At 42.2% G+C, this 24,509-nt stretch overlaps 1 protein-coding gene across 6 annotated transcripts in view; it reads left to right on the top strand.

The window, feature by feature from the left end:
- dgkb (diacylglycerol kinase, beta) overlaps positions 1-24,509 on the top strand; it is a 959,831-nt gene that overhangs the window by 190,997 nt on the left and 744,325 nt on the right. For all 6 annotated transcript variants that reach the window (XM_078535051.1, XM_078535068.1, XM_078535062.1 and 3 more), the window contains one exon: positions 14,902-15,043. In XM_078535051.1, the coding sequence (XP_078391177.1) occupies positions 14,902-15,043 (142 nt within the window). The remainder of the gene's footprint in view (positions 1-14,901; positions 15,044-24,509) is intronic.

The raw sequence follows: 24,509 nt of genomic DNA, 5'->3' as shown, positions 1-24,509 counted from the left end.
ACCCTTAGCTAGCAAAATATATCACTTTGGATTAAAAGTAATAATTGAGTTATGATGTTATGCATTTTGTGGGAGAAAATTGCACACCTCCACAACCCTTTGCGTGAATAAGTGTTTCCTAACTTCTCTCCTAAATGACCTGTCTCTGATTTTAAGGTTCTGTCCCCTTGTCCAAGGCTCTGCCATCAACGGGAAAGTTTTTCTCTCTCTATCCTATCCTTTCAATTGCCTAAAATTTTCAATCAAATTACCCCATAAGCTTATACATTCCATGGAATACAAAAATAGCTTATGAAATGTCTTCTCATAATCTATCTCTTGGAATGCTGGTTAACATTCTGGTGAGTTTGTGCTGCACTTCAATCAAACTCAATGTATCGTGCCTAAGTTGCAGTGTCTCGAACAGTACACAATACTCCAAATATGGCCTGACTGGGACTTAGAATAGCTCTAGCAGAACCCGCTCTCCTTTCTATTAATGCCCCCTATAAACATATTTATTCTTTTTGATTATATTTGTACCTGACTATTATATTTTAGTGATGTGTGTCCATGGACCCCTAAGTCTCTTTGGACCTCCACTGTTCCTAATTTGTCACCATTTAAATAATACTCTGATATTTTGTGGCCCAAAATGAATGACCTCACGACTTATCTATGTTGAAATCCATCTGCCCCAATTTTGCTCAATCACTTAATCTATCAATGTTTCTTTGCAATTTCATGCCACCATCTTCATTATTTACAAAGCTATCAATCTTTTTGGCATTGGCAGACTTGGATATATGACTGTCTGTTATATTATCTAAGTTATTAATAAATACAGTGAATAGTTAAAGACCCAGCACAGATTCTTGTGAAAGACCACAAGTCACTTCCTTCCAATTTAAGTAAACACCTATTACCTTTAATTTCTCATCTGCTGCCTAATCAATCTCCCAACCAGGGCAATAATTTGCCTTTAATTTCATGAGTTTTAGTTTCAGCTTTTGGTCTGTTATGTAGGATCTTATTGCAATTCTGGATGCCCATATAAACCACATCCATTACCACCGCCCGGTCTACTACTTTAGTTACTTCCTCAGTAAAATTCAATTAGGTTCATTAGATATAGTCCGGCCTTGACAAATGTTCACTCTTGCTAAAAGCTCAAATCCCTCCAAGTTTCAGTTGCTCTGTCTTTAGTTATGGATTTCAATAACTATCTGACAACAGATGTTACACTAATAGCCGAATAATTTTCTGTTCTCTCTCCCTCGCCTTTCTTAAATAATGCAAATAAACACAGGAAACTTAAATATGTGTGGTCAGTGATGGTTTGTATGTGAAGCCTGTGTACATATATTCACAAAGTGATGTGAACTTCAACTGCCTAGAACATGAGATCCGAAATTCCCTGCCTAAACCCCCCTACCTCTCTCTCTATTCTGTTGAAATATTCCCTCAACCTACCTCTTTCACCAAGTTTTGAGTCACCTGCCCTCATATCTCCTTGTATGGCTTGGCATCAAATTTTGCTTGATAATGCACCTGTGAAGTGCCTTGAGGTGTTTTACTGTGTTTAAAGATGGCTTATAAATACAGATTGGTGGTGTTGTTGATCAGGGATGTTGGGGCTCCTTTGTGGATCACAGCGTACATTAAGGAGTAATTGGCACTCTGCTTAAGATTCTGAGTATCACTCTGAGTCACATGTTCTGCCAGGAGCTGCAGCTATTTTAGATGAAATGATCAAGGTGCTTTAAGATTGAGATAACATTCTGCAGGGACAGAGATATTGTTAACAGATTGCAGGACAGATGTACGCATTCCTGGCCAGGTGGTCACTTTGACCTAGCTGTAATAGACTTGCATATCTGGATCCCTAAGGAATCTCATTGATAAGCTCTTTGGTCCCAGAAAAGGTAAAGTTGATATGAAATAGAATCATAACCCTTCTGAGTACTGCTATTGCAATTCTTCACATAAAACACCAGCTTCTTCTAGCGAAGGAAAGTTGCTGTATGTAACCCAGCCTCCTGAATCTAAATTGGGCATTTTATCATTTTCTTTTGGTAAATTATGTTTAAACTTTACCTGTTTATGCCCTACAGCAGCTGTCGGAGTTTGAATTTTAATTTGATATAAAAATGTGTATAGGAGTTGTACATCATCAAATGGGTTCCATTCTGCTTTGTGGTCCTACAGGGAGAAGCTCCATGCCAAGCAAGTGAATTCATAAAATGTAGCCTGTAAAACAAATACATAAAATGCTGGAAATATGCAGCAAGCCTGCCAACTTCTAAAAGGCAAAAAACAAGCTAATGCTTTGAGTGGAGTCTCTACTGGAATAAAATGAGGATGAGTGAAGATTATTTTTTTCTAAATTCATTTTGAAAAATTCAACAATTTTTTCTTTAATGAGCAGCTTATTCTTTGATAAATGTGCTGATGTTTTGTAAAATTTAAAAAAAAGATGTTTTGAAAAACTACCCAGTGGAAATAATATTTTTAAGCTGCAGACATTATTTATACTCAGTTGCATAATAAATCAATAAGCTCCATACCCCTTGAAGCACAGCAATATCTTCTATTAAGTTTTCCCAAATGAAAACTGTGGCCCAGGTCTTCCGGTCAGTGATGTAGTGGACCCATCTGCTGCTGATTGTGATTCAAGCTGCCCGCTTACCATTTTACACTGGAGTCTTTGCACATTCTGCTTCTGGCTCCAATTTGAATCCAGCAACGAACAGAGTCTGCAAGTAGCGAGTGTAATTCCAGCAGAGCCATGCTCCCTTTGTTTGTCATGAACTCAAGTCACAGCCCTTAAAATCTGTCTTTAGTTCATTGATTTACACTGTTTTAAATGGAGCTGTCAGCCTTAGAAAATGCACACAAGCTCACCCCCGACAATGCTCATTCCCTCCCTCACTCCCCGACATGCTCACCACATTCCTCACCGCCCCCCCGACATTGTTTATGCCCCCTCATCCCCCAACATTGTTCACTCCCTGAAATTGCTTATCCTTCACCCCAAACAATGCTCATTTCTCCTCCCGTACACCCAATGTCAATGCTAACTCTTCCAACATCAGCTGGACAGGAGCCAGGAAGGTGAGTCGGGAGAGTGGGTGAACATTGTTGGGAGAGGGGGCGTGTAGTTGAACATTGCCCGCCCTCCCGACAGTGTTTGACCCCAAGCCCCCATCCCCACAATATTCGACCCCAATACTCCTCTCGACATTGCTCACCCATCCTCCCTCTCCCAACAATGTTGAGGGGGGATTGAGGTTTAACATTGTCGGGAGTGGGGTAACATTATGCGGAATAATAATGTGTTCTCTGGAGGGGGCAAGGGATTCACTGCGCTGAAGGACAAGTAAGCCATCCCGAGCAATGATAGCAACACTGAGGTAGCGTTTGACATTGCGAATGTAAGCTTCTTCGAAAGGCAGGTGCCTTGCAACAGGGATGCATGTGTACGATGAAGAAGGGGACAGACTGGATAGCTAGCCATGCTGGTCTGTTGGTGAAAGGGCGTTTTGTTGAACCTGATGCAATGTTTTCAGTGGATACCTGGTGAACAGTGGAACGTGAGGTCTGATGTATGAAAGAACAGACTTGGCACGTGGAGTCCAGTTAGGTGCATTGCAGCTTGCAAAACCTGATGGGACATTCATAGATCTGTCCAGGTGCCTGACAGGGGCATGGTAGCAACTGACCATGGAAAGGAAAGTAGTGATTCATGGACTGGTAGAAAATTCTCCCATGTAGTTTTTCAGAAGCTTGTGCGCAAGGTTTTCTGTCCACCACAGCTTCTATTTCACAAGGTAACCAGGTGATTTAATAATTATACAAAACAAAAACAAAAATAAAAATACCTGGAAAAACTCAGCAGGTCTGACAGCATCTGCGGAGAGGAACACAGTTAACATTTCGAGTCCGTATGACTCTTCAACAGAACTAAGGAAAAATAGAAGAGAGGTGAAATATAAGCTGGTTTAAGGGGGGTGGGACAAGTAGAGCTGGATAGAGGGCCAGTGATAGGTGGAGATAGCCAAAAGATGTCACAGACAAAAGGACAAAGAGGTGTTGAAGGTGGTGATATTATCTAAGGAATGTGCTAATAACATTAAGGGTAGAAAGCAGGACAAGCAAGGTACAGATAGCCCTAGTGGGGGTGGTGTGGGGTGAAGGGAAGGGATCGAAATAGGCTAAAAGGTAGAGATAAAACAATGGATGGAAATACATTTAAAAATAATAGAAATAGGTGGGAAAAGAAACATCTATATAAATTATTGGAAAAAAGGGGGATCGGAAAGGGGGTGGGGCTGGAGGAGAGAGTTCATGAGCTAAAATTGTTCAACTCAATATTCAGTCCAGAAGGCTGTAAAGTGCCTAGTCGGAAGATGAGGTGCTGTTCCTCCAGTTTGCGTTGAGCTTCACTGGAACATTGCAGCAGGCCAAGGGTGGACATGTGGGCATGACAGCAGAGTGGAGTGTTGAAATGGCAAGCGACAGGGAGGTCTATATGTCCTGCTGAGTTTTTCCAGGTATTTTTATTTTTGTTTTTGTTTTGGATTTCCAGCATCCACAGTTTTTTGCTTTTATCTTAATAATTATGCAGTTGGGCACTGAGGAAAACAGCAAGTTTGAATCTGTTGCCTTGTGTCACACTCAGGGTGGATGTGATGCCACGCTCCTTAAAAGTGCTGTCTGTGAAACCCAGACTTAATTGTCTGGATGGGGAAGGATAGTGGTTTTAGCAGATGAAAAAGCAGATTGTGCCAACTGGAAGCTTGTGCAGAGATCATCTGTCCACTCGACATTGGACTGATGTCCGGCAGGATCTCCATCCAAGGGGGCTGAGTAAGAGGCACACTGAGGAAGGGCTCTTGGAAGGCTCCAATGAATGATCTCATGTCGAAAACCTTCTTCACTGGAAGGCAGGTAGAGAGGGTGTCCACATGGTGTGGGCTAGCTTGCAAGGTGCCCTAGGCCAAATTCATCCCAGCATAGTTGTAGCCTTCGGGCAGATGATAGCCTTAGGTGCAGATCACATCATGACAGAGCATGTAGTACACATTGCCAGTTGTGCAGAAGTTCTTCAGGACTGTTACTATCACAGTGGAGGTCATCCGCAAGCTCGATGATGATGCCCTCCTCTAGAAGATCACAGAGGATACGACATGTCAATTCCTCAAGGATGGTTTCAAATCTGGGCATTCCCAAGGCGGATTGAGTGTATACACGCATGCCTTTGCACGATATGATCACTCTACAGTACTTCATGGAAGATCGTGCTAATGGAATCTGGTAAAAGATGTTGGTTAGATCTGGTGCAATGATGTGTTTTCACTGGGGCAACCTTGTGTAAGGTCAAGTCAACATCTGACATGAGTAAAGGTTGTGGCCTACAGCAGCACCCAATATCAGCGAATGCTATGACAGGTCGAAAATGCTTATTTGACGACTTCACGAGAAATTATGGGTCAAGGTACACCACAGTGATCCCCACATCATCTGCTCCAGCAAAGGCTTCAAGGTTTTCAACTTTTTATTGAACTCTTATTTTTTTTCTGGCACTGGAGAAGGTGACCTTTTGTGTTGTGGAGTTTGTACGTGCCTCTGGTTGGCACTAGCCTTGAAGGGTTCTGCTTTTCCATTATAACCTGGGAATGCTGGATCAAAGATGTCATCATACTCCTGAAGGTGTGTGTGGAGCTGAGAATGTGTGTGCGCTGAGGCAGGATGTGATCTGGATTCACAAGGACAGACTCAGGAAATAGTTGATGGTGCTTATGTTTGCATTACTTAGTAAGTGGATCTGTCATGTTGTCCTGACAAGGTTGAGAACCTTGTTTGCTGAGGATGAAGAAAGGTCATATCTGAGCAAAATGCTCATTGCGAAACAGGACTTGCAGTTCATGGGAGAGTTTTGCTATGTAAACCTTGTCAGCTACACTCGTCAAAGTATATGGTGGAGGCCAAATGTTGGCTGGCTTGGAACCCTTTTGGTCCTGAAGGAAGACAGGATGGTTCAACTGCAGATGATGCGAGGTCTGCTGTGTCATCTTCATCAAGTCTTCTGTTGTTGACCCTGACAGAGTGCCAAGTACATTTTCCCATCCCAACCTGCATAGGCTGGAGGAAGCGTGAGATTGATAAACTTGGATGGTGGAGTCACCAACCAGCACAAAGCATTTAGCTGGTTAAATTGACACATCATTGGTTTCCATGAATGGAGTGCCAGCAACTACCTTAACATCAAGGGCCACTGTGACCAGGCTTCTGATGGAAGGCTATGATGGCCTCTGCACAGAGAAGTGTGTTTCACCAACAACATTTAAATGTGATGAACCATCAACCTGGTGAGCAGACTGGGATGCAGTTTTAACTGGGATACCGAGTTTCATAACTGTGGAATCACCGATCGTGTTGCCAGTGGCATCGCTGTCAATGGTCACTGGAATAGAATGGTGCTCGAATAATGTGTCTAAGCCAGGTGACTGACGAATCTGAACATGAATTGCAGCTGATTCCAACAAACCATCAGCAAGTTCTTCATCCCTTTTGTCTAAACAAGTGTCTGCAATGATACTGTTATCATCATTATCCAGGATTGCAGCTATCCTATGAGCTTTAGCCATATTGGTGGTCTTGCTCTGGCAGAAAATTAGACTTACTGAGGACATATTTATCTGGTTGATCCTCTTGCTTACACAATGGGCAGAAGACCTGTTGTGTATGTGAAGGAAGGGAGTTATGGAGTCAGGCCTTCTTAGGCAAGGGCAAAACTGTCTGGTGTTCCCAGAAGAAGGAATCGGCAATGCGGAGAGCCTTGGCATCGGCAGATGCACAAATTTCATCTAAGAGAGAATCCAAGGCTGGGAGATCTCTGGCTTGATGGATGCCAGGGTCCATGTCTTGAGTTAAGTGCAATACCTCTGCTTCACTAGATATGGTAGACTAGGATGAATGAATTGCAGTCAACATAGGACCGCTATGTTCCCCAGTGAGGGTGCATCTCTTCATCTTCATCAAGAGACAGACTGTGATGACTGAGCCCACTTCACAGCAAGAGGTTTTCCTCAAAGATAGCCATCAGATGTTGATACAGATCCTCATACCTTTCAACTGATTGCATTCTGAAATCGGCAGGGTCTAAGAGGTGGGCACCCATGGCCTGGAAACCAGAATGCAGGTGGATAATGTGCCATATTGAAGCAAGTGAGGTTGATGCTTTAATTATAGAATTGGGTGATACACCAGTGCAGTAATTTGCTATCTGCCTTAGCAAGGACAGCAAGGGCAGCAAAGTGGAGAATGGAAATGACAAATGACAGGAAGCTCAGGGTCATGCTTGTAGACTAAACAGAGGTGTTCTGCAATGTGATCACCCAGTTAATTCAGGATTTTTACAGTAATCTGGTATTACTTGGTCACCATAGCGGATACTAGCTTTCTATTCCATATTTAAAGAACTTAATTTAAAATAGTCAGCTGCTGTGGTGGGATTTCTTTCCAGATTGTTAGTCCAGGCCTCTAGATTATTAGTTCAGTAACATCATCACTGTGCTCCAGTTCCCATTTCCACAAGTGTCCTTATACAGTTGACCATCAATTCTCTGCTGGAAAGGATGGTCTCCAGGTTCTGCACAAAGCCTCTGTCAAGTTGGTGCTGGACTCCTCCTTGCTCCTTTACATTGGATATAGGCTTTCTGACAGTTCTTCTGAAGCACCAAGCATTTTAGTGTGCATATCCATCAGCCTTCTTTGGCAATTTACTGCATTAAAGTGCTCGTTTGAGTTCTCTAGAGCACAACTCATGTGTGACCTTGTCCCAGGGTGGCATCCCCTCTACCCTTTTCCCTTGCCCTGGCTGTAGGCCACTTGTGTCTCACTACAGGCAGATTCTTCTTATAATCTGTCCTCCAAAGTTTGTGTAGTGTCCGTGTCTCAACTCGTGGCTGCAAGTGTGAGAGTGAGTGACATGAGTGAGTTTCTTCTTCATTACTGTCTTCCAGTTCTTCCAATTCTTCCTGCACCCCTTGGGCATCTGAAAGAAGAACTGCACAAGAGTAGGGTTGTGGTGGGGTAATCTGGCGGGGTGGGTATGGGGGGAGGCAGAAAAAGCAAGAGATGAAGGCTTACGCCATCTGCAACTTGTAAATCAGAAGAGATTGTGGGATGAGTGGGAGGGCTTTAAAAATTGTTTTTTTTTACAGGATATCACCATCACTAGCAAGGGCAGGATTTATTGTCCATCCCCGTGATGTGAGGGGGATTCGGTATGAGGATGCTGTTATCTTTGATTGCTTCAGTCCTATCACTGGCCCTGGTCTCATGCTGACCACACCAATAATGGGAACCACTGTCTCCTCCATCAGCATTAGAATGGCAGCTGTGCCCATCCTCCACTGGTTAGGTGCTGCTGCCACTGGTTGTGTGCCACTGTGTTCCTGCAAGAGAGAGGGAATTGTGTCAGTGCATGTGGTGAAATGTGTTTGGATGATGTGGCTATCATGGTTAGCTAACTGGCAATGTGTGAAACTGTCAGATGTTGGCATGAGGTTTGCAGCAGGGGTGTGTGTGACAGTGTAGTGAAGTTTATGAATGTTATGAATGCGTCATGATTGATAGAGATTGTTGCTAAGTGAGTAATGGGGTGTGGTGTATTTAGCAGTTTGTGAATCTAGTGATGTGGTTTTTGGAGTATGCCATCTAAAGATGAATTCACTGACCTTGACCATTTGTGTGAGCACAATGAGTTGTGCTCATTCAAGACATTGAATGTCTTGTGGCTATGCATCCACTTCCTCGTGGCTAGATTCCTGGCATTTCCCACCACAGCAATCTGGTCCCACTGCCTTTGTACAGTTTGTCAGGAGGACCTCCTGGACTTTTGTGGATAGAGGACCTTTCATATCCGCCTCCTCATCCAAGGGATTCAATGCAAGTGTCAGAGAATCTTGTCCTGTTCTGCCATAGCTCAATGATCATCTTGCTCACACACTCTTGTGTTACTAGTTCCAGCATCTCTAAAGCCAGGTGCAGCCTGGCTTTAATTATTGCAAGCTGGCTTTAAGTGGGGATAGTGTTACACAAACTTGGGGCCCCTACAGAGTGTTGCATGTCACTCAGTAGTGCATTTAGTGCTGGTTGCACGCAACTATCATACAGATCAGCGGGCGCGAGTTAATTATACATTGAGATACTATACCTGTTTTCAGGCCCTGTCCAATTTCATGGCCACAATATCTATTCATTTAACTTCACATCTTACTTTGCACATGCTAACCCAGTCACCTTTCTCAGCATGGCATTCCTGTGGCCTATTGAAATATGCGATCAATTGCTCACTATGGAACTGGAAGAAATGCTTGTCATTATTTTGAGTTTTTAAATAATTTAACATTTTCTTATAGGTTTAGGAGGTTCTAAGTAATTGATAAAGATGGGCTGACTTTACATGACGTAAGATGTGACCAAGTATGATGTAGAATTTAAAGTGAAGCAAAGACATTTTGGTTTCCTTAACATGCTGCAATAAACAAAGCTTGAAATGTTTTGTGTTAGTTCTGCATATAAATGCTGTCCTGCAGACAGTAAATCAAAATGTGCATGTGGTGAAGCAATTTTTTTTCTTCCTGACTTTTTCACCAATTCCCTCTTTTCCACCCACCACCTCTGAAGGTACTGACTCCATTCTGGGCTGTGGTTTTATGTTACACTGCAGTACCTTATCTCAGTAGTCATTTGTCATGTATGATCTGAGACATTTTTTTTGTTGACTATTCAACTAAATTGCACAACCAAACCTGACCCTGTAATTGTCTAACCTCCACCCACATAATTTTTCAGTAAGAGGTTACTGAATAGAATTCCAGACCTAAGTATCTTTTAAATTCTGATATGTTTAACTCAGCTACTCACTGTCTTAATAAATCAAGCCATTAGGGGCCATGAAAAACTAAATTGTTACAAAACTACTGATCAAAAATGTGTTCCATTAACAGAGCATTCTTGGCAACAGGACAAGCTCAGGATTTCTATTTCTCATTCCTGGCTTTTATTTGCTGTGCATGGAAACCATTGGTGGAAGTTGTTACTGAGAGAAAAAGCCCAAAGGATTTGATGTCCATTTGATTGAAACTCCAAATGAAAATAGCATGAATATTAAAATAAGTACTGCCTTCAAGATAATGTATTATTTATAATCACATAGTATGATATAAATTCTGCTGAAACATATTATTGCACTAATTCTGTTTTTGTAAAGACTATAAAGAGTCATCAGCACTGCATTTAAAAGAAGTGGATCATGTCCCACTAATGTTCAGGATTCTTTGAGGAGACAAAGTAGCGGAATAAAGCTATCCAGTTTCTACATTCTACTTGGACTTTCAGAAAGCATTTGGCTAAGTTTGCCATGTGAAACTGTTAAAGAAGGTTATGATACCTGCATTTAATGGCAAATAGGTGACATTGGAATGAAAAGCAAAAGCTGAAAATAATTTAAAAGGGGCTGTCTGGAGATAGTAACAATAAACTTTGTAACCCTGTCACACACAGTCATGAATGGTCGTGGCCAGTTAAACAATGAGCAGGAGGAAGAAGCTCCATGAACATTCCCATCCTCAATGATGGTGGGGCCCAGCACATGAATACAAACAACTAAGCAACAGTGCAGCAATTCTATACTGAACTTCAACATAACTGTGTGCTCAGAACTGAGGAAAGCACCCATCACCTTCTCACTCAGAGGCAAAAGTGCTCCCACTGAGCCAAGGCTGACACTTAGCAATAAAATTTAGCCTACATTGCCAAGAAATTTATTTTAAAGACAGAGAATAAATTGCAGACAGATTATTTTCACACAAAATATTTAAAAGAAAAATTCAGAAGAATGGAAACGTGTCAAACAAAAACACTACAGTAGTAGTGTAGACATTACGAAATAAAATTACTCCTTCAAGCTATTTAAGAGTCGCTGCACCCACAGAGTTTCCCTTGATCCCATTCCAATGCCCCTTCCTGGCACAAATATCAGGAAATTATGTTTGATCATTATTTTTGGGACCTACATGAACCTCATGGAGGAAAAGGCCTCAAACAATTCAGTTGATTAAAATGAAAAGAGTGCTGAGTTCCAGCCCAAAAATAACTCTGTCTCAAATTTCTGCCCCCTTAGTGCCACTGGAATGCCTATTCTCTCAAGGGCCTTCCCAAAAGTCAATATGGAGAGCTTGTAAGAGTTCTGCTTAGGTCTAATAATATTTGAAACTCTAAAGGTAGCCTGGCACAGGTATTAAACTAACGGACTTTTACATGCATTAGTCCTATTTCCATTTTTGCAGATAGTTATTGCATTGGGTATTCTTGAGTCCTTTGGCACACATAGGAACCTGCTTGACTGCCTTTACTGGCATTAAGAGGGAGATAATGGCCTCAAAATGGGGTTGGTAACCTTCCAACAATAACAGCTTGCATTTATGTAGCACCCTTAATGCAGTAAAACATCCCAATGTGTTTCACAGGAGTGTTATCAGACAAAAATTGATGCACAAGGAAAATATAGGATTGGCAACCAAAAGTTTGGTCAAAGAGGTAGGTTTTAAGGAGCATTCTAAAGAAGGAGAAAGTGATAGGCTTACGGAGGCAATAACAGAAATTGGGGACTAGGCAGCAGAGACATAGTCATCAGTGATGGAGGAGTGAAAATCAAGGATGCACAAAAAGCCAGAATTGGAGGAGTACAGAGAACTCAGAAGTTTGTTGGTATGGAGGAGATTGCAGAAATAGGAAAGAGTGAGGGCCTGGATGGATTTGAATGTAAGAACGAGAACACCTAGTGAACTGAACTAAACGGCCCCCTAGGTCAGGTTTAACAGTTCACAAATGTCTCTTTCACACGCACATGGTTGGCAGTAAAGTTTGAGTTGTAATAAGGTCCTTGGTTTGGATTTGACTTGACAACGTGAAATAAATTGGAAATTTGTGAGCTGATGTGCAGGGAATGTTATTGTGTAGAAGGTGGCATAATTGGGGCAAGAAGAATAAATATAGTCCAGAAACTTACCTGTGTCGGGTGGGCTGGGCGGGAGTGGGCAGGGGCGGGCGCAGAGCCGATCGCTGCCCGTGCCGCCATTTAACGTGGGCGGGCCAATTAAGGCCCGCCCAGCGTGATGCACAGCCAGTAGCACTCAGCCCTACCTGTGCAGGTGGGGGGAGGAGGGAGAGTCGGAGCCTGCGCTCTTTTGCACATGCGTGCGAAAGAGCGCAAGAATTGCCTCAGGGAGATTAAGTTGATAGTACAAATTTTTAATAAATGATCTGAAAAATAATTTAAATATGTCCCCTCATGTGACAGTGTCACATGAGCTGGGACATGTTTGTGCATCTCACAAGTTTGATTTAATTATTTCATTAAACTTTCAAGAAACCTCATCCTGCCTGTGGGTGAGGTTTCCTGAAAAACGCAAAGGCCGCTTAGGGACTTTGCCTGCCCGTCAACCTTAAGGCTTAATTAGTTTCCTAATGGCCTTAATGGGCCTTTGACAGCTTGGTGGGTGCGCAGCCGCCTCCAGTGTGTGCCCGCCGAACGAAATATCTAAATGGCGCATGATGACGTCAGGATGCATGCCCGACGTCATCGCGCGTCATTTTGCGTGTTGGCATGTCGGGCCCACCTCTGCACGTTGACAGCAATATTCTGGCCATATAAGCTGAAGAAAGAAATAATTTAGTTTTATATTCCTCCTTTCACATCCTCAAGGCATTCTGTAAAACCATAGAATTCTAAGCCTAGAAAGCTAATCAGTTCACTGTATCTGTGTTGTTTTGTGGAGCAATCCAAAACTAGTTCCTCTGCTCATCTCTCCACATAGCCCTGGGCTAATTTTCACCTTCAGCACTTCTGTGTCAAACTGGCAGAGTGGATTGTCCATCATTATAGAATCTACTTGATTTGTAATAGAAACTAAAATTGGATAGGTGATCACTTCTGTCAGTTTACCACTCAAGGAGTGAAGCTGAAGATTATCTGCTCCCTCCCCGTGTCCCTTCCTCTGCTTCAAATGATTATTCACATGTGCGTTAAGAATGCGCTATTCTGTGCATTACCTAATCTCTGTGGTGAAGCATTCCATGCTCTAACAACTGTGTGCAAAGAAATTTTTCCAAACCCCCCCTCCTCATGTCAATTTTAAATTGATGTCCCTCATTGCTAATTCCTGAACCAGAAGAAATAGCCTTTTCTTATTCACCCTATCAAAACCATACCCAATTTTAAAAACCTCCCCTTAGCTTACCCTGTTTGAATTGAAGTAACCCTAATATTTAAATTCTCTGCTCATAACTATAATTTCTTATCCTGGTAATTCATGCAGTTTGTTCAGCACAGCTTTTAATGTTCTTTCTGTAACACAGTGCCCAAAATTGCAAAATACACTCTAATTGTGGTCTATTTCTTGTGCAAATATATTATCACTCCTTTGCATTTGCACTGTATTCCTGTTCATAAAATCAAAATGCTGTTGCCCATTTTTATGATTTATCACAGTAAAAATTTATTGTATATTGAGTTCATGTAGACAGGTAAAATGTTGTGGAAATTGCACTGGATTTATTTTAGAAACATTTTATTCAATTTGAAATATCAGAGGTTCAAGAGTTCAACCTGTGCAGTCAGTGAAGATGTAAAATAAACATTTGTTGCCCATTTTTATGATTTATCACAGTAAAAATTTATTGTATATTGAGTTCATGTAGACAGATAAAATTGTGGGAAATGTTCAATAAAAAGATGGGAGGGCACAACATATTGTGGACGTACCTCAGACAACTCAACACTCAACTAGCTTTAAACATGAATGGTTCATCTTTTGCTTTAAAAGATTGGAATTTTGTGGAAATTGCACTGGATTTATTTTAGAAATATTTTATTCAGTTTGAAATATCAGAAGTTCAAGAGTTCAACCTGTCTAGTCAGTGAAGATGTAAAATAAACATGAATTGTGGATGAACAGCTCATGAAATTGAATTGATCAAATCTGGTTTTGACTTCAAATTGAAAGTGCTTAACTTAGAGGGAGTGTAGCAAGGGTTCACCAGACTAATTCCTGGGATGAAGGGATTGTCCTATGAGGAATAGTTGAGTAGATGAGGTCTAAATTCCCTAAAGTTCAGAAGAATGAGGTCATACAAAATTCTTACAGGACTAGCTTGACACAGTTGATTCTGGGGTGTTGTTTTCCCTGGCTGGGGAGTCTAGGACTAGGCATCATAGTCTCAAAACATGGGGTCAACCATTTAGGACTTGAGAGAAATTTCTTCACTCAAAGGGTTGTGAATCTTTGGAATTTTGAACCCCAGAGACCTGTGGATGCTTTGTCAATGAGAATCAAGTCAGAGGTCAAGAGATTTTTGGTCACTATGAGAAAACAGAGGTATGGAGATAGTGTGGGAAATGTTAGCTCAGGTAGAAAATCAGACATGACCTTAATGAATGATAGAGCAGGCTTAAGGGGTTGATTGGCCTAATCCTTCTATTTTTTATGTTCTTATGGTTAATTGAAAAATGAAGGCAAGTGGAGGATAGTGAGGTAATTGATTGCATTCTGTAGAGACTTTAAAAACAGATGCAAAGCATACTACTCGATTAGCATTCAGCTTCCCTAATAATTTTAACAGCAAATTTATTGATACAATCGGTTCTTAATTTTATAATAATTAAACATTTGAAATATACATTATTTCTGCTACTATTATCTTGAATAGAAAACCTGCGGGCACTTCAAAAGCCATTAAAGAACTTTGTCCTCAGTGAATCAGTGAAGAAAAACATGCATCTGCCAAAATGATTTGAAAAATCATGTTTCGTTCCCTTTAGGACTCAAGAATTCTGAAACAAAGAATGAGCTGCAGATGATTAAAGGAGTCCCATCTCCTTCTGTAACATCTTCCCTCACCAGCACCGATGAGTCAGACATGGTTCAATTGAAGGATATTGTTTGCTACCTGTCATTACTGGAAGGAGGACGACCTGAGGACAAGCTAGAATGTATGTATACTATGTATAGTATTAACTTCATCTACAATAAAGCCCTTGGATATTATAGGCATGTATTTTTCTTAGAACTTGAGCAGCAATTCAGCGAAAATGGTGCTAGATATGTAAATGGTGTTGTTACTGATCATCTGCTGAAGTTATGGCAATCAATTGAGAGATGCCATAAGGAAAGTTCCATGGATAGTGTTGTTTTGCAGTGCTTAGAATAAGTTGAAATGCTATTGATCTACCCATCTGTTTGCACACTGGGGAGCACAATAATAACATTTCTAGGTTTTGCATTGAAATATGTAAAAATAAATATACTTAGAAATATGCTTTTCACTCTGATTTTCCTCCTTTCCCTGCCCTCCTGAAGACATTCATTTGTCATTGGGATATGGGTCCACAGCTCTCAGTTGCCCTCTGGTACTTTTAAGTGCCTTTGACAATGTGAGCCTTGTAAGTGAGTAAAGGCAGGCTGCTTGACCCCAGGGACCTTCACAGCCAAGCGCCATTCTATCTCTACCCAATATCCACATAATAAGTCCACTTCCAAGAATAGTCATTGGATATTGATCAGGAGAAGAAACCGAAAGCCAGTTGTAGTGTCCCTATTATCTCGGTTTTGATCAGTTAACTGCGTGCAGGCTAGCAATTATCTATTGATATGTACAGTTCAGTTATTTATTACCTTAACCAGATGGGCGGCTAATATTTATAAATACAGGTTTACTCATCAGAGTGTATTTTCAGAATGTGTGCTACAGCAAGGTGCCTCACTTGGCAGCTGTGCACATCGGCAAATAGTGCTGGAGGCCACGATTTTTGATTATGTGTTGTCAATGGGCGAACCTCTTCATCAGCATTTCTTCTTAGGAAAAATGTCAATGCTTAATGCTAACACCGAATTTTGTAAATGTATATTCTGTACATTCTGATCTGTGGGTGGTTGCCATTTATATGACCGATAAGTATACAAGCTAAAAAGTAAGCTAAAGAAGAAAGAACAGTGGATAGAATTTAATGGAAAGAGTTATTGAAAGATTTTAACTTAGATTTGGTTTAAAACAAACATGACACCACAACTTGATTTTTAATCTTTTTTGGAATATAGACTAATTTATTGAGATTCTAAATCACATTGAAGTTTTGAAGATATTTTATATAAAAGGTGATTTTGCTGAATACATACAACCACCTGGAGCCTCAGCTACAACAAAAACAAAAATAGCTGGAAAAACTCAGCAGGTCTGACAGCATCTGCGGAGAGGAACACAGTTAACGTTTCAAGTCCGTATGACTCTTCATCAGAAGTCCACCTGGAGTCTCAGCTGCCAGCCATGTATGTCAGGAAGTTGCTGGTGCGCTACCAATGATTTTCAGTCTGTTTATCTTTTATTAATTCTATCCAATCATTTTAGTAGGTAGAAAATTGTGAGCAGTGCACGTGAAATTTCCCATTATACATGGCCTAGAATAAGGCTTTTCACTAGTAGCACACATTGTAAACTGGAGCCTATAAAGAAATAGAAAATGTTATTCTGGTTATTTATGCTTGCTCTTCTACACATGAAGAGCTAACTATCTGTGGATAAAGCATATTTGTTGAAAATAACTATCAACATAAGCTATCTTACTCTTGTATTGCAACTAACCAGGAAAGTGATAGAGCCGGATTTTAGCAGGAAGGTTCTGTGGACCTTTTAAAATTGGTGGGTGGGACCCAGATGCAGAAGTCCAGCTCTTATTTCTGACAGATCCCACTTTTGATGGTGGAGGGAAAGGGTAAGTGCTGAGTTTAAACAGACCCCACTTTGGCTGATCTAAGGGCCTTAACCCACAGTAGCAGAATCAGAAATTGAAGGAGTAGATGTAAGCGCATTTAAAGCATGGATAAGGCTTATATAACTGCCATGATTTGAAGTTTTTTTCAATGCTCTGCTCTTAAACTTTAAAAAGCAGGCTGCAGCTGTCAGTGAATGTTTAAAAAATACTGTTTGATTGCTTTGATTGACAGGTGTAGGTTTGAAAAAAATGAAGCTGCGTTCGATGCAGTTTCAATAGAGCTTTGTTGACATTTCCGCAAGGGCTATCATGTCGTTATGAATGCTTGACTGAATTTCAAAAGCTACAATTATTTCATCAACGAGTTCTAAGTTCACAGTTTGATAGCATAAAGAGGGCATTGAAAGATCAGCTGTCTTTGATGTGGGGACTGAATAGAAGTTTATTTGTTTGTATAGAGATTAATCACTTGAGATTTTAAAAGCTTTGAATGAATGCTATGAGTGGAAGTATTTTCATCATTAGATAGGAGTGAGAGCTGTATTGCATTGTTAGAAGTTTTTTTTTCATCTCCACATAGCTCCTGAGGTTTGCCCATGGTGGATACTGGGTGAGTAACTATGGAGGTGGCTTAGAGGTATGAGGGGTCATGAGTGGGTGGGGGGCATGATTTGGCATTGAGTTGGCATGGAAGATGTGAGGGGTCAGGGGGAGTAGGTGGGGGTGTTGATGAGATGTGAGGGGTGAGGGTCAAAGTGCCTAACAACTTTTAAAGCAACAGGGATGGAGTCCCAGAGAACTGAGACACAGTAACCAAAATCCAGCTCTTAATCATTAAATTCCTGATTTAAACAGGATTAATTTAATTATTTCAATAACTTCTGCCATTGAGGCCATCCTATTTCTTTCACATCAATGTAAAATTGTTTTATATGCATTGATAAAATAGTGATGAAGTATATTTTAGGATTCAAGGTGATGAGCTGATTCTTTGGTGGCAAGATATTAAAAGGTGAAAGACCACTTCTTTGTGCAAGTATGTAGTATATATCCATCCTATTGCAAAGTCAAATTTCAAATTGCTTTGTTATAGTTTTAATGATGGGAGAAAGCCAGTACTTGGACTTTCTCTATCAGAATACTACAAGTTATACACCAGGAAAGTAGAACTTTGTGAAAAGAACACAGATGGACATCTCGCTTTAGGTTGGGAGGAGTGTGACACAGCTGCCAGGGCAGCTCCATTCTGTTGAAGGTGGATAATGCTCAGTGGATACTATATAAGACAGGCATCTCTATATTGTCATGACAGGCTGAAACAACTACACATTTTTTCAGGTTTTTAAAAGTAATAATAGATTATCGTCTGATAAGTGCTGCTGAAATAAAAGCAAAAACTGAAGGGCTTTTCTAGATTATCTGGCCTTTGGTGCACTATACAATGGAAGGCCACAACAATTGTCCATTAACACTGTACTTATTGACAATACAAATGGTGATACTTATTAACAGGTATACTTGTGAATCAGCACCTCCAGCAGAATGAGCTCTCTTCTTTGGCATTCAGAAGGTGAAGATATGAAAATCCATCCCATTACATTTTGGAGATTGCATTTTGGTGCTTGAAAATGCAGTATTCATTCAGGCCATTGTATGCAGTACTGTACAGATAGGAACAATGACAAGATTACTATAACGCCTGAGCATACATTGACTCGGCGTATGTGACAACCCCATTTTCCTGACCCCAAAAGTCATGTCTTTACATATGTTTAGCATAATGTCATCTCCTCTTTTCACTCACAGCATACTATAATCACATTGGTAATCAGCCTCAATTTTTCACCTCACAAATGCATGTTTTACTTACTGGTACCTCATAACTTGGCACAAGGGATCAAGCAGATGATACGGGCAGTGTTGTGAAGATGCACAAGAGTTTAAGACAAGCCTACTGTTTGCATCAGATGTCGATGACATTTCAAAATGGTGACCACCTGCACCCATGCACCATACACTTGGCATATAAGGCGACCGCCGTTTTTGGAGGAATTTTTCAAGGCTTCAAAGGTCGACTTATGCTCCGACATTTACGGTTGTTTTTTTGGTGGCATGAATAATGTTCCTTGCTGAATATCCCCTCTCAGTGCCTTGACTTTCCCCCTCTGCATCTACATCCATACCATGTGTTGTAACTATTGTATACTGTTTGTCGACTTCTGTTACCACTAATTTGTTTGTAATCTGAAATAAATAACTATGGACCAGCACTTAGTAATGCCAGCAGGGATTTTACGAAAATAATCTGCGCGTCTCTATTGTGTCAGTGATCCTAGAGTGTGCATGACACCACTAGATCACGGTGCAAGCATGCCAACCGATGAACCTTTAATCTCCATAAGAATACAAGAATTTTTAGCAATGACATTTTCACGCATAAATTCATTACTTTTGTAGTGTATTTTTCCAGATAGGAGTGGGGTAGGTAAGACACTTCTGTTAGATTAAAGACCAGGCACTGATTGTATCATTTGTAACAACCTAGAACTTCCCTTGTGAATAGTCAATAGTCATGCAAAGCTAACACTTTGGTGATATGGTTGGGTTAAGAACATTCATGAGAAGATTGTGGATAATTTAGCAATGTAAGATAAATTGAAGAGGTATGAAGTTGATTACCTACTGTAAATTGCACAGTCTTCACTCAGCCAGAGACCCATACATGGTTGCTATTAGTCAGTGGGGGAGAAATTGGTCTTGGACAATTAGGTCCATGAAAAGCAGGACAAATCCAGCTCGGCCAATAACCACCCCATCAGCAAAGTGATGGAAGGGGTCGTTGACAGTGCTGTCAAGTCGCACTTCAGAGCTCAGTTTCAGTTCCGCCAGGGCCACTCAGCTCCTGACCTCATTACAGCCTTGGTCCAAATATGGATGAAAGAGCTAAACTCAAGAAGTGACCCCTTTGGCATCAAGGCAGCATTTGACTGAGTATGGCATCAAAGAGCAAACTGAAGTGAATGGGAATCAGGGGGAAAACTCTCTGCTGCTTGGAGTCATACCAAGCACAAAGGAAGATGGTTGTGGTTGTTGAAGGTCAATCATCTCAGTTCCAGGACATCACTGCAGGAGTTCCTCAGGGTAATGTCATAGGCCCAATTTTCAGCCGTTTCATCAATGTCTTCCCCTCCATCATAAGGTTGCTGATGATGGCATTTAGGATTCACTCCTAACATACCACACACCACTCTCACACACCTTCCAATCATGTCAGCCACTCACCCCTACAAACCTATATCTATTCAGTTGTGGCAAGCACATCACTCAAGCACAGTGGTCACTGGCATTCTGTCCATCTCTTACAGAAGAAGGTGTCCCACAACTGGAGGAAAAACCAGAGCACTGGCGGAGGACCAGCATGCCTTCATCTCCGCAGTGCCTTCCAGGAGATGGTGCATAGGATTATCGGCACAATGCCAGTTGCACCCAGTACTGCTGAGGCCATACAGAATGATGTTAAGTTGCTGCCTTAGGCATCTTCTTCACTGACTCTTCACTCGCGTCCTGAAATATGCAATCACATGGTAACTGCAAGATGGAGTGACTGTGGATCCCTTGCTTTCCTCCCCTTACACTTTTTTGCTTTTCGATAGTCAGAAGCTAATGCATGCTTAGCCACAGAGTCATGAGGAAGTGGAAGACTGACTCCATGGCAACAATGGGAAAAAACAGTAAAAACTGGGAAGTAAGAGTACTGGTCTGAACTCGTCTTCTATACCTTAAAATGGAACACCATCAGTACGCTTATTTCCCAGTTTTTACTGTTATTTCCCACTGAGGCACCATCACTTGACCTTACCTGCACAGCCGCCTGCTCAGAGATTAGTACAGCACAAACTTTAGAGGTTAGTGTAGAGTCCGGATCAGCACATGGTGAATCACCGGGCATGAGCGTGCTGCAGCCAGGCCGGCGGGGGTGGGGGCTGCTAATTCCCTAGGTGAGGTCACGGACATGTTCTGCTGCAGGTGACTCAGATGAAGACACTCTTGGGGTGGCGTAAAGGAAAACGCTGATGATGATGCACATTGAGGTGTCTTGTGCATTGGCAGGCCACGAGACAGCCACTTGTCACTGAAAAGAAGCATGGAGGAGCCCAGTTCAAATATGGCGTAGGGTAGTGCACAGAATTTGTGCACTGTGGAAGTGGTGGCCAATGATAAAAGCAACACTGTCTGATCAACCCGGGATGGAGCATCAGCAGGCCACTGTCTCAGCCTCCGCTCTAGCACAGCGGGAGGCCTCCTGACGTCTCAGTTCTGCAGTGGAAGCTCAGACGGAGGTCATACCATTCACGCTTATGCCCTGCAGGCTCAGACTGCTGCCATCATGGGTGCAAATCTCTGCTCAGAGGAACAGATAGGCTCTGACAGCATTCCAGTAATGTGTGGATCAGCAGATTAGTAGGATTGCTGAGTTGCTGCAACGTGCGAGTGGCACTGGCACTGTAGAGGACAAACCTGTCCTTTCTCAGGGTGACAACATTCATGCTCCCACCATTGCTGTTCTGCCAATGCCCTTTATTTTTTATTCATTCACGGGATATGGGCTTCGTGGGCTGGGCCAGCATTTATTGCCCACCACTAGTTGCCCTTGAGAAGGCTGTGGTGAGCTGCCTTCTTGAACCGCTGCAGACCATGTGGTGTAGGTACACTTACAGTGCTGTTAGGAAGGGAGTTCCAGGATTTTGACCCAGTGACAGTGAAGGAACAGCGATATATTTCCAAGTCAGGATGGTGAGTGGCTTGGAGGGTAACTTCCAGGTGGTGGTGTTCCCATCTATCTGCTGCCCTTGTCCTTTTAGATGGTAATGGTTGTGGGTTTGGAAGGTGCTGGCTAAGGAGCCAAGGTGAATCCTTGCTGCTACATCTCACCGGCCAGCCCAGACTGCTGCCACTTATGCCAAAGTGTTGCAGTCAGAAATCGGGCCCTCAAGGCTCAGAATAGCCTGAGGACATCCTGTAAATTCATCTGTAGTCTCCCTCAGTGAAAGTCAGGAGCCTTACAATAGCCATGTTGCATCTACTGCAGTAGCATTGCCTAGGGGCATTAGGATAGGCAAAGGCAACCACGAGACAGGAACTAAGAGGATGCATGAGAATGATTAGTTCTGCTTTATTTGTATTATTGATGTGCTGCTGGACACAATTGTTGAGTTAAGGGTTTTGCTGTTGGCCTTTATTGATTGATGTTGGCCAAGGGAACTATGTGATGAGGAGTATAATATGGATGCAAGGTTGGGGAATGATTGATCCATGTTCATGTATGGGCCAAATATTTTGGCCCAGAACAGGAATTCTGGTGCTGGATTGGAATCATACACTTTCAATGTGCGCTGGCACAATAAATTCAATTTACATTTCACAAACAAGTCTTCAAATTGACTTTTGACCTGGCATTTTGGAAAAGCTTGAATTATATCTGGATATGATTTAATTTAGCTTCATTTCTTTCATGAGCACTGTCTTAATGTACTTGCATAAGAAGGAAAGTGGCCTTTTCCATTCATGCTGTGCTCCCCAAAGAAGAAAAGCAGGGTGAGAGCACCCTCTGCTGGAGATTTACTGCTATAGCTGCAGCACTGTCTACCACCATCAGCACTGATCAATGTTTGTAGGTTAGTTTTAATGCAGGGAATTTTAATGTGATTGCGCTCATGGGTTTGGGTACAGTTGGGGATGAAATCCTGGTAAAAGGTGAGCACCTTGGGAAGCCAGCTCCAACCGACTGATTTCTGTATTCACTTGCATGCTGCCTGTGAGCAAAGTCCCTCGAGAGAGGCCAGCTGTCAATTTCAGTGTGTTAATAGGTCAATCACAGTGATATTGATATGAGTTTTGCAGTTTAATTTTGGCTCCACGGGTCTCCTGTGCTTCCTGGAATTTGCCAGTCAAAGCAAGGTCAGGGAAAGGAGGCAACTGAGGGGACTGAAGACATGATAAGAAAATATGCCAGCAAACATTGAAACCTCTAAGCTGTTTTCTTACTTTATTACGTGAAAGGCTTTGTTATTAATACTTGTGCTGAGAGGTTATTTTGCACACTTTGGAAGTGGCAGCTACCCTTTGGAAGCTTGAAGACCCGAGCTCTGGTTTATCCGGTGCTGCTTATGCTGTGTTACTTTGAACTCAGTTGAGGATCAAGATGACCGACAGCTGCATCCTGAGCAGCAGGACCTGCACCACCAACAGGCTGCTGCTCATGTACACCTGCAGTTCCACAGGACAGAGGGGATCAACAGAGAACTGCAGCTTGCAGGGGACCAAACCCACCACACAGATCCACAGACAGCGGATAAACTTCCTCGACATGTCGGATCACTGGTGTCTCAGAGGCTCAGGCCCTTGTGTTAGATGGTGGCTGGCGTTTGCAGCCTTGAAACTGGACCTGTTGCCAAGTGGATCTGATGGCCACACTTCACCAGTGGTGGTCAAAGTCACAACCACTCAACTTCTTTGTCACTGAATCCTTCCAGGTCTCTACGTAGGATCACCCGGTCAGCCAGTGACAAATACATAAAGACAGGTGACTGACTGGCTTATTTGCCTGGGCTGCCAATGTTGACAATAATGCCAGTCAGAATCGGGTTTGCAGCCCGATTACAGGTACCGGATGTTAGCAGCTGCACTCATGTGGCAGTTAAGACACCAGGTTATCCAGGAGTGTTCATCAACCCCAAGGGCTTCCACTTCACCAGAGTGAAGCTGATGTGCAACTTCAAAAAGATGTTTCGTGCAGGTGTGCACAAGATTCCCGGGCAGCCGCCATGATATCATCATCATCATCATCGTCTGGTATTCTACCTTCCCTGATGACTTCATGCCTCGAAACAGAGTTTCTGGCTGACTGCCCAGAGGCAAGGATATACCCACTTAAAATATGGCTGCTGGCTCCTCTCAGAAACTTGAGGAATGAGGTCCAGGAGCAATAAAGTGAATGGTATATTATGACCAAATGTGTCATCAAACAAGCCTTCAGCATGCTGGTGATGTGCTTCACATACCTGAAAAGGGAAAAAAAGATTTGCATTTATATAGTGCTTTTCTCAACCACTAGATGTCTTAAAGCATTTTACAGTCAATAAAGTACTTTTGAAGTGTGGTCATTGTTGTAATGTAGCAAATGTTGCAGCCAATTTGTGCACAGCAAGCTCCCACAAACAAATGTGATAATGACTAGATCATCTTTTTCTTTAATCTGATGCTGATTGTGGGATAAATGTTGGCCAGGACACCAGAGAAATGTCCCTGCTCTTCTTCGAAATAGTACCATTGGATCTCTTACATCTATCTGAGCAGGCAGATGGGACCTTGAAAGGCAACACCTCTGACAATGCAGCACTCTCTAGATACTACATTAGGAGTGACAACCATGAATTTTGTGCTCAAACCCGGGAGTAGGACTTGAACTTTGTGACTCGGAGGCAAGAATGCAACCAACCGAGCCGTGGCTGATAGCCAGCTGGGCAGATATGGAGGCACCCTACAATACAGCCGCCAGGGTGTCCAGAATGACCATGATGTGCTTTGCCCTGCAGAATATTGCCCAGTACCAAGATTTGGACCTGTAAAAGTAACCGGGCACACAGAACCTCAGGTGTTTCTGGGGAGGAGGAAGAGTGAGGTAAAGAGG

Source organism: Cetorhinus maximus, chromosome 3 (genome assembly GCF_964194155.1).
Source record: "Cetorhinus maximus chromosome 3, sCetMax3.hap1.1, whole genome shotgun sequence".
NCBI classification, from domain to species: domain Eukaryota; kingdom Metazoa; phylum Chordata; class Chondrichthyes; order Lamniformes; family Cetorhinidae; genus Cetorhinus; species Cetorhinus maximus.
This window is presented reverse-complemented; position numbering and strand designations above follow the sequence as displayed.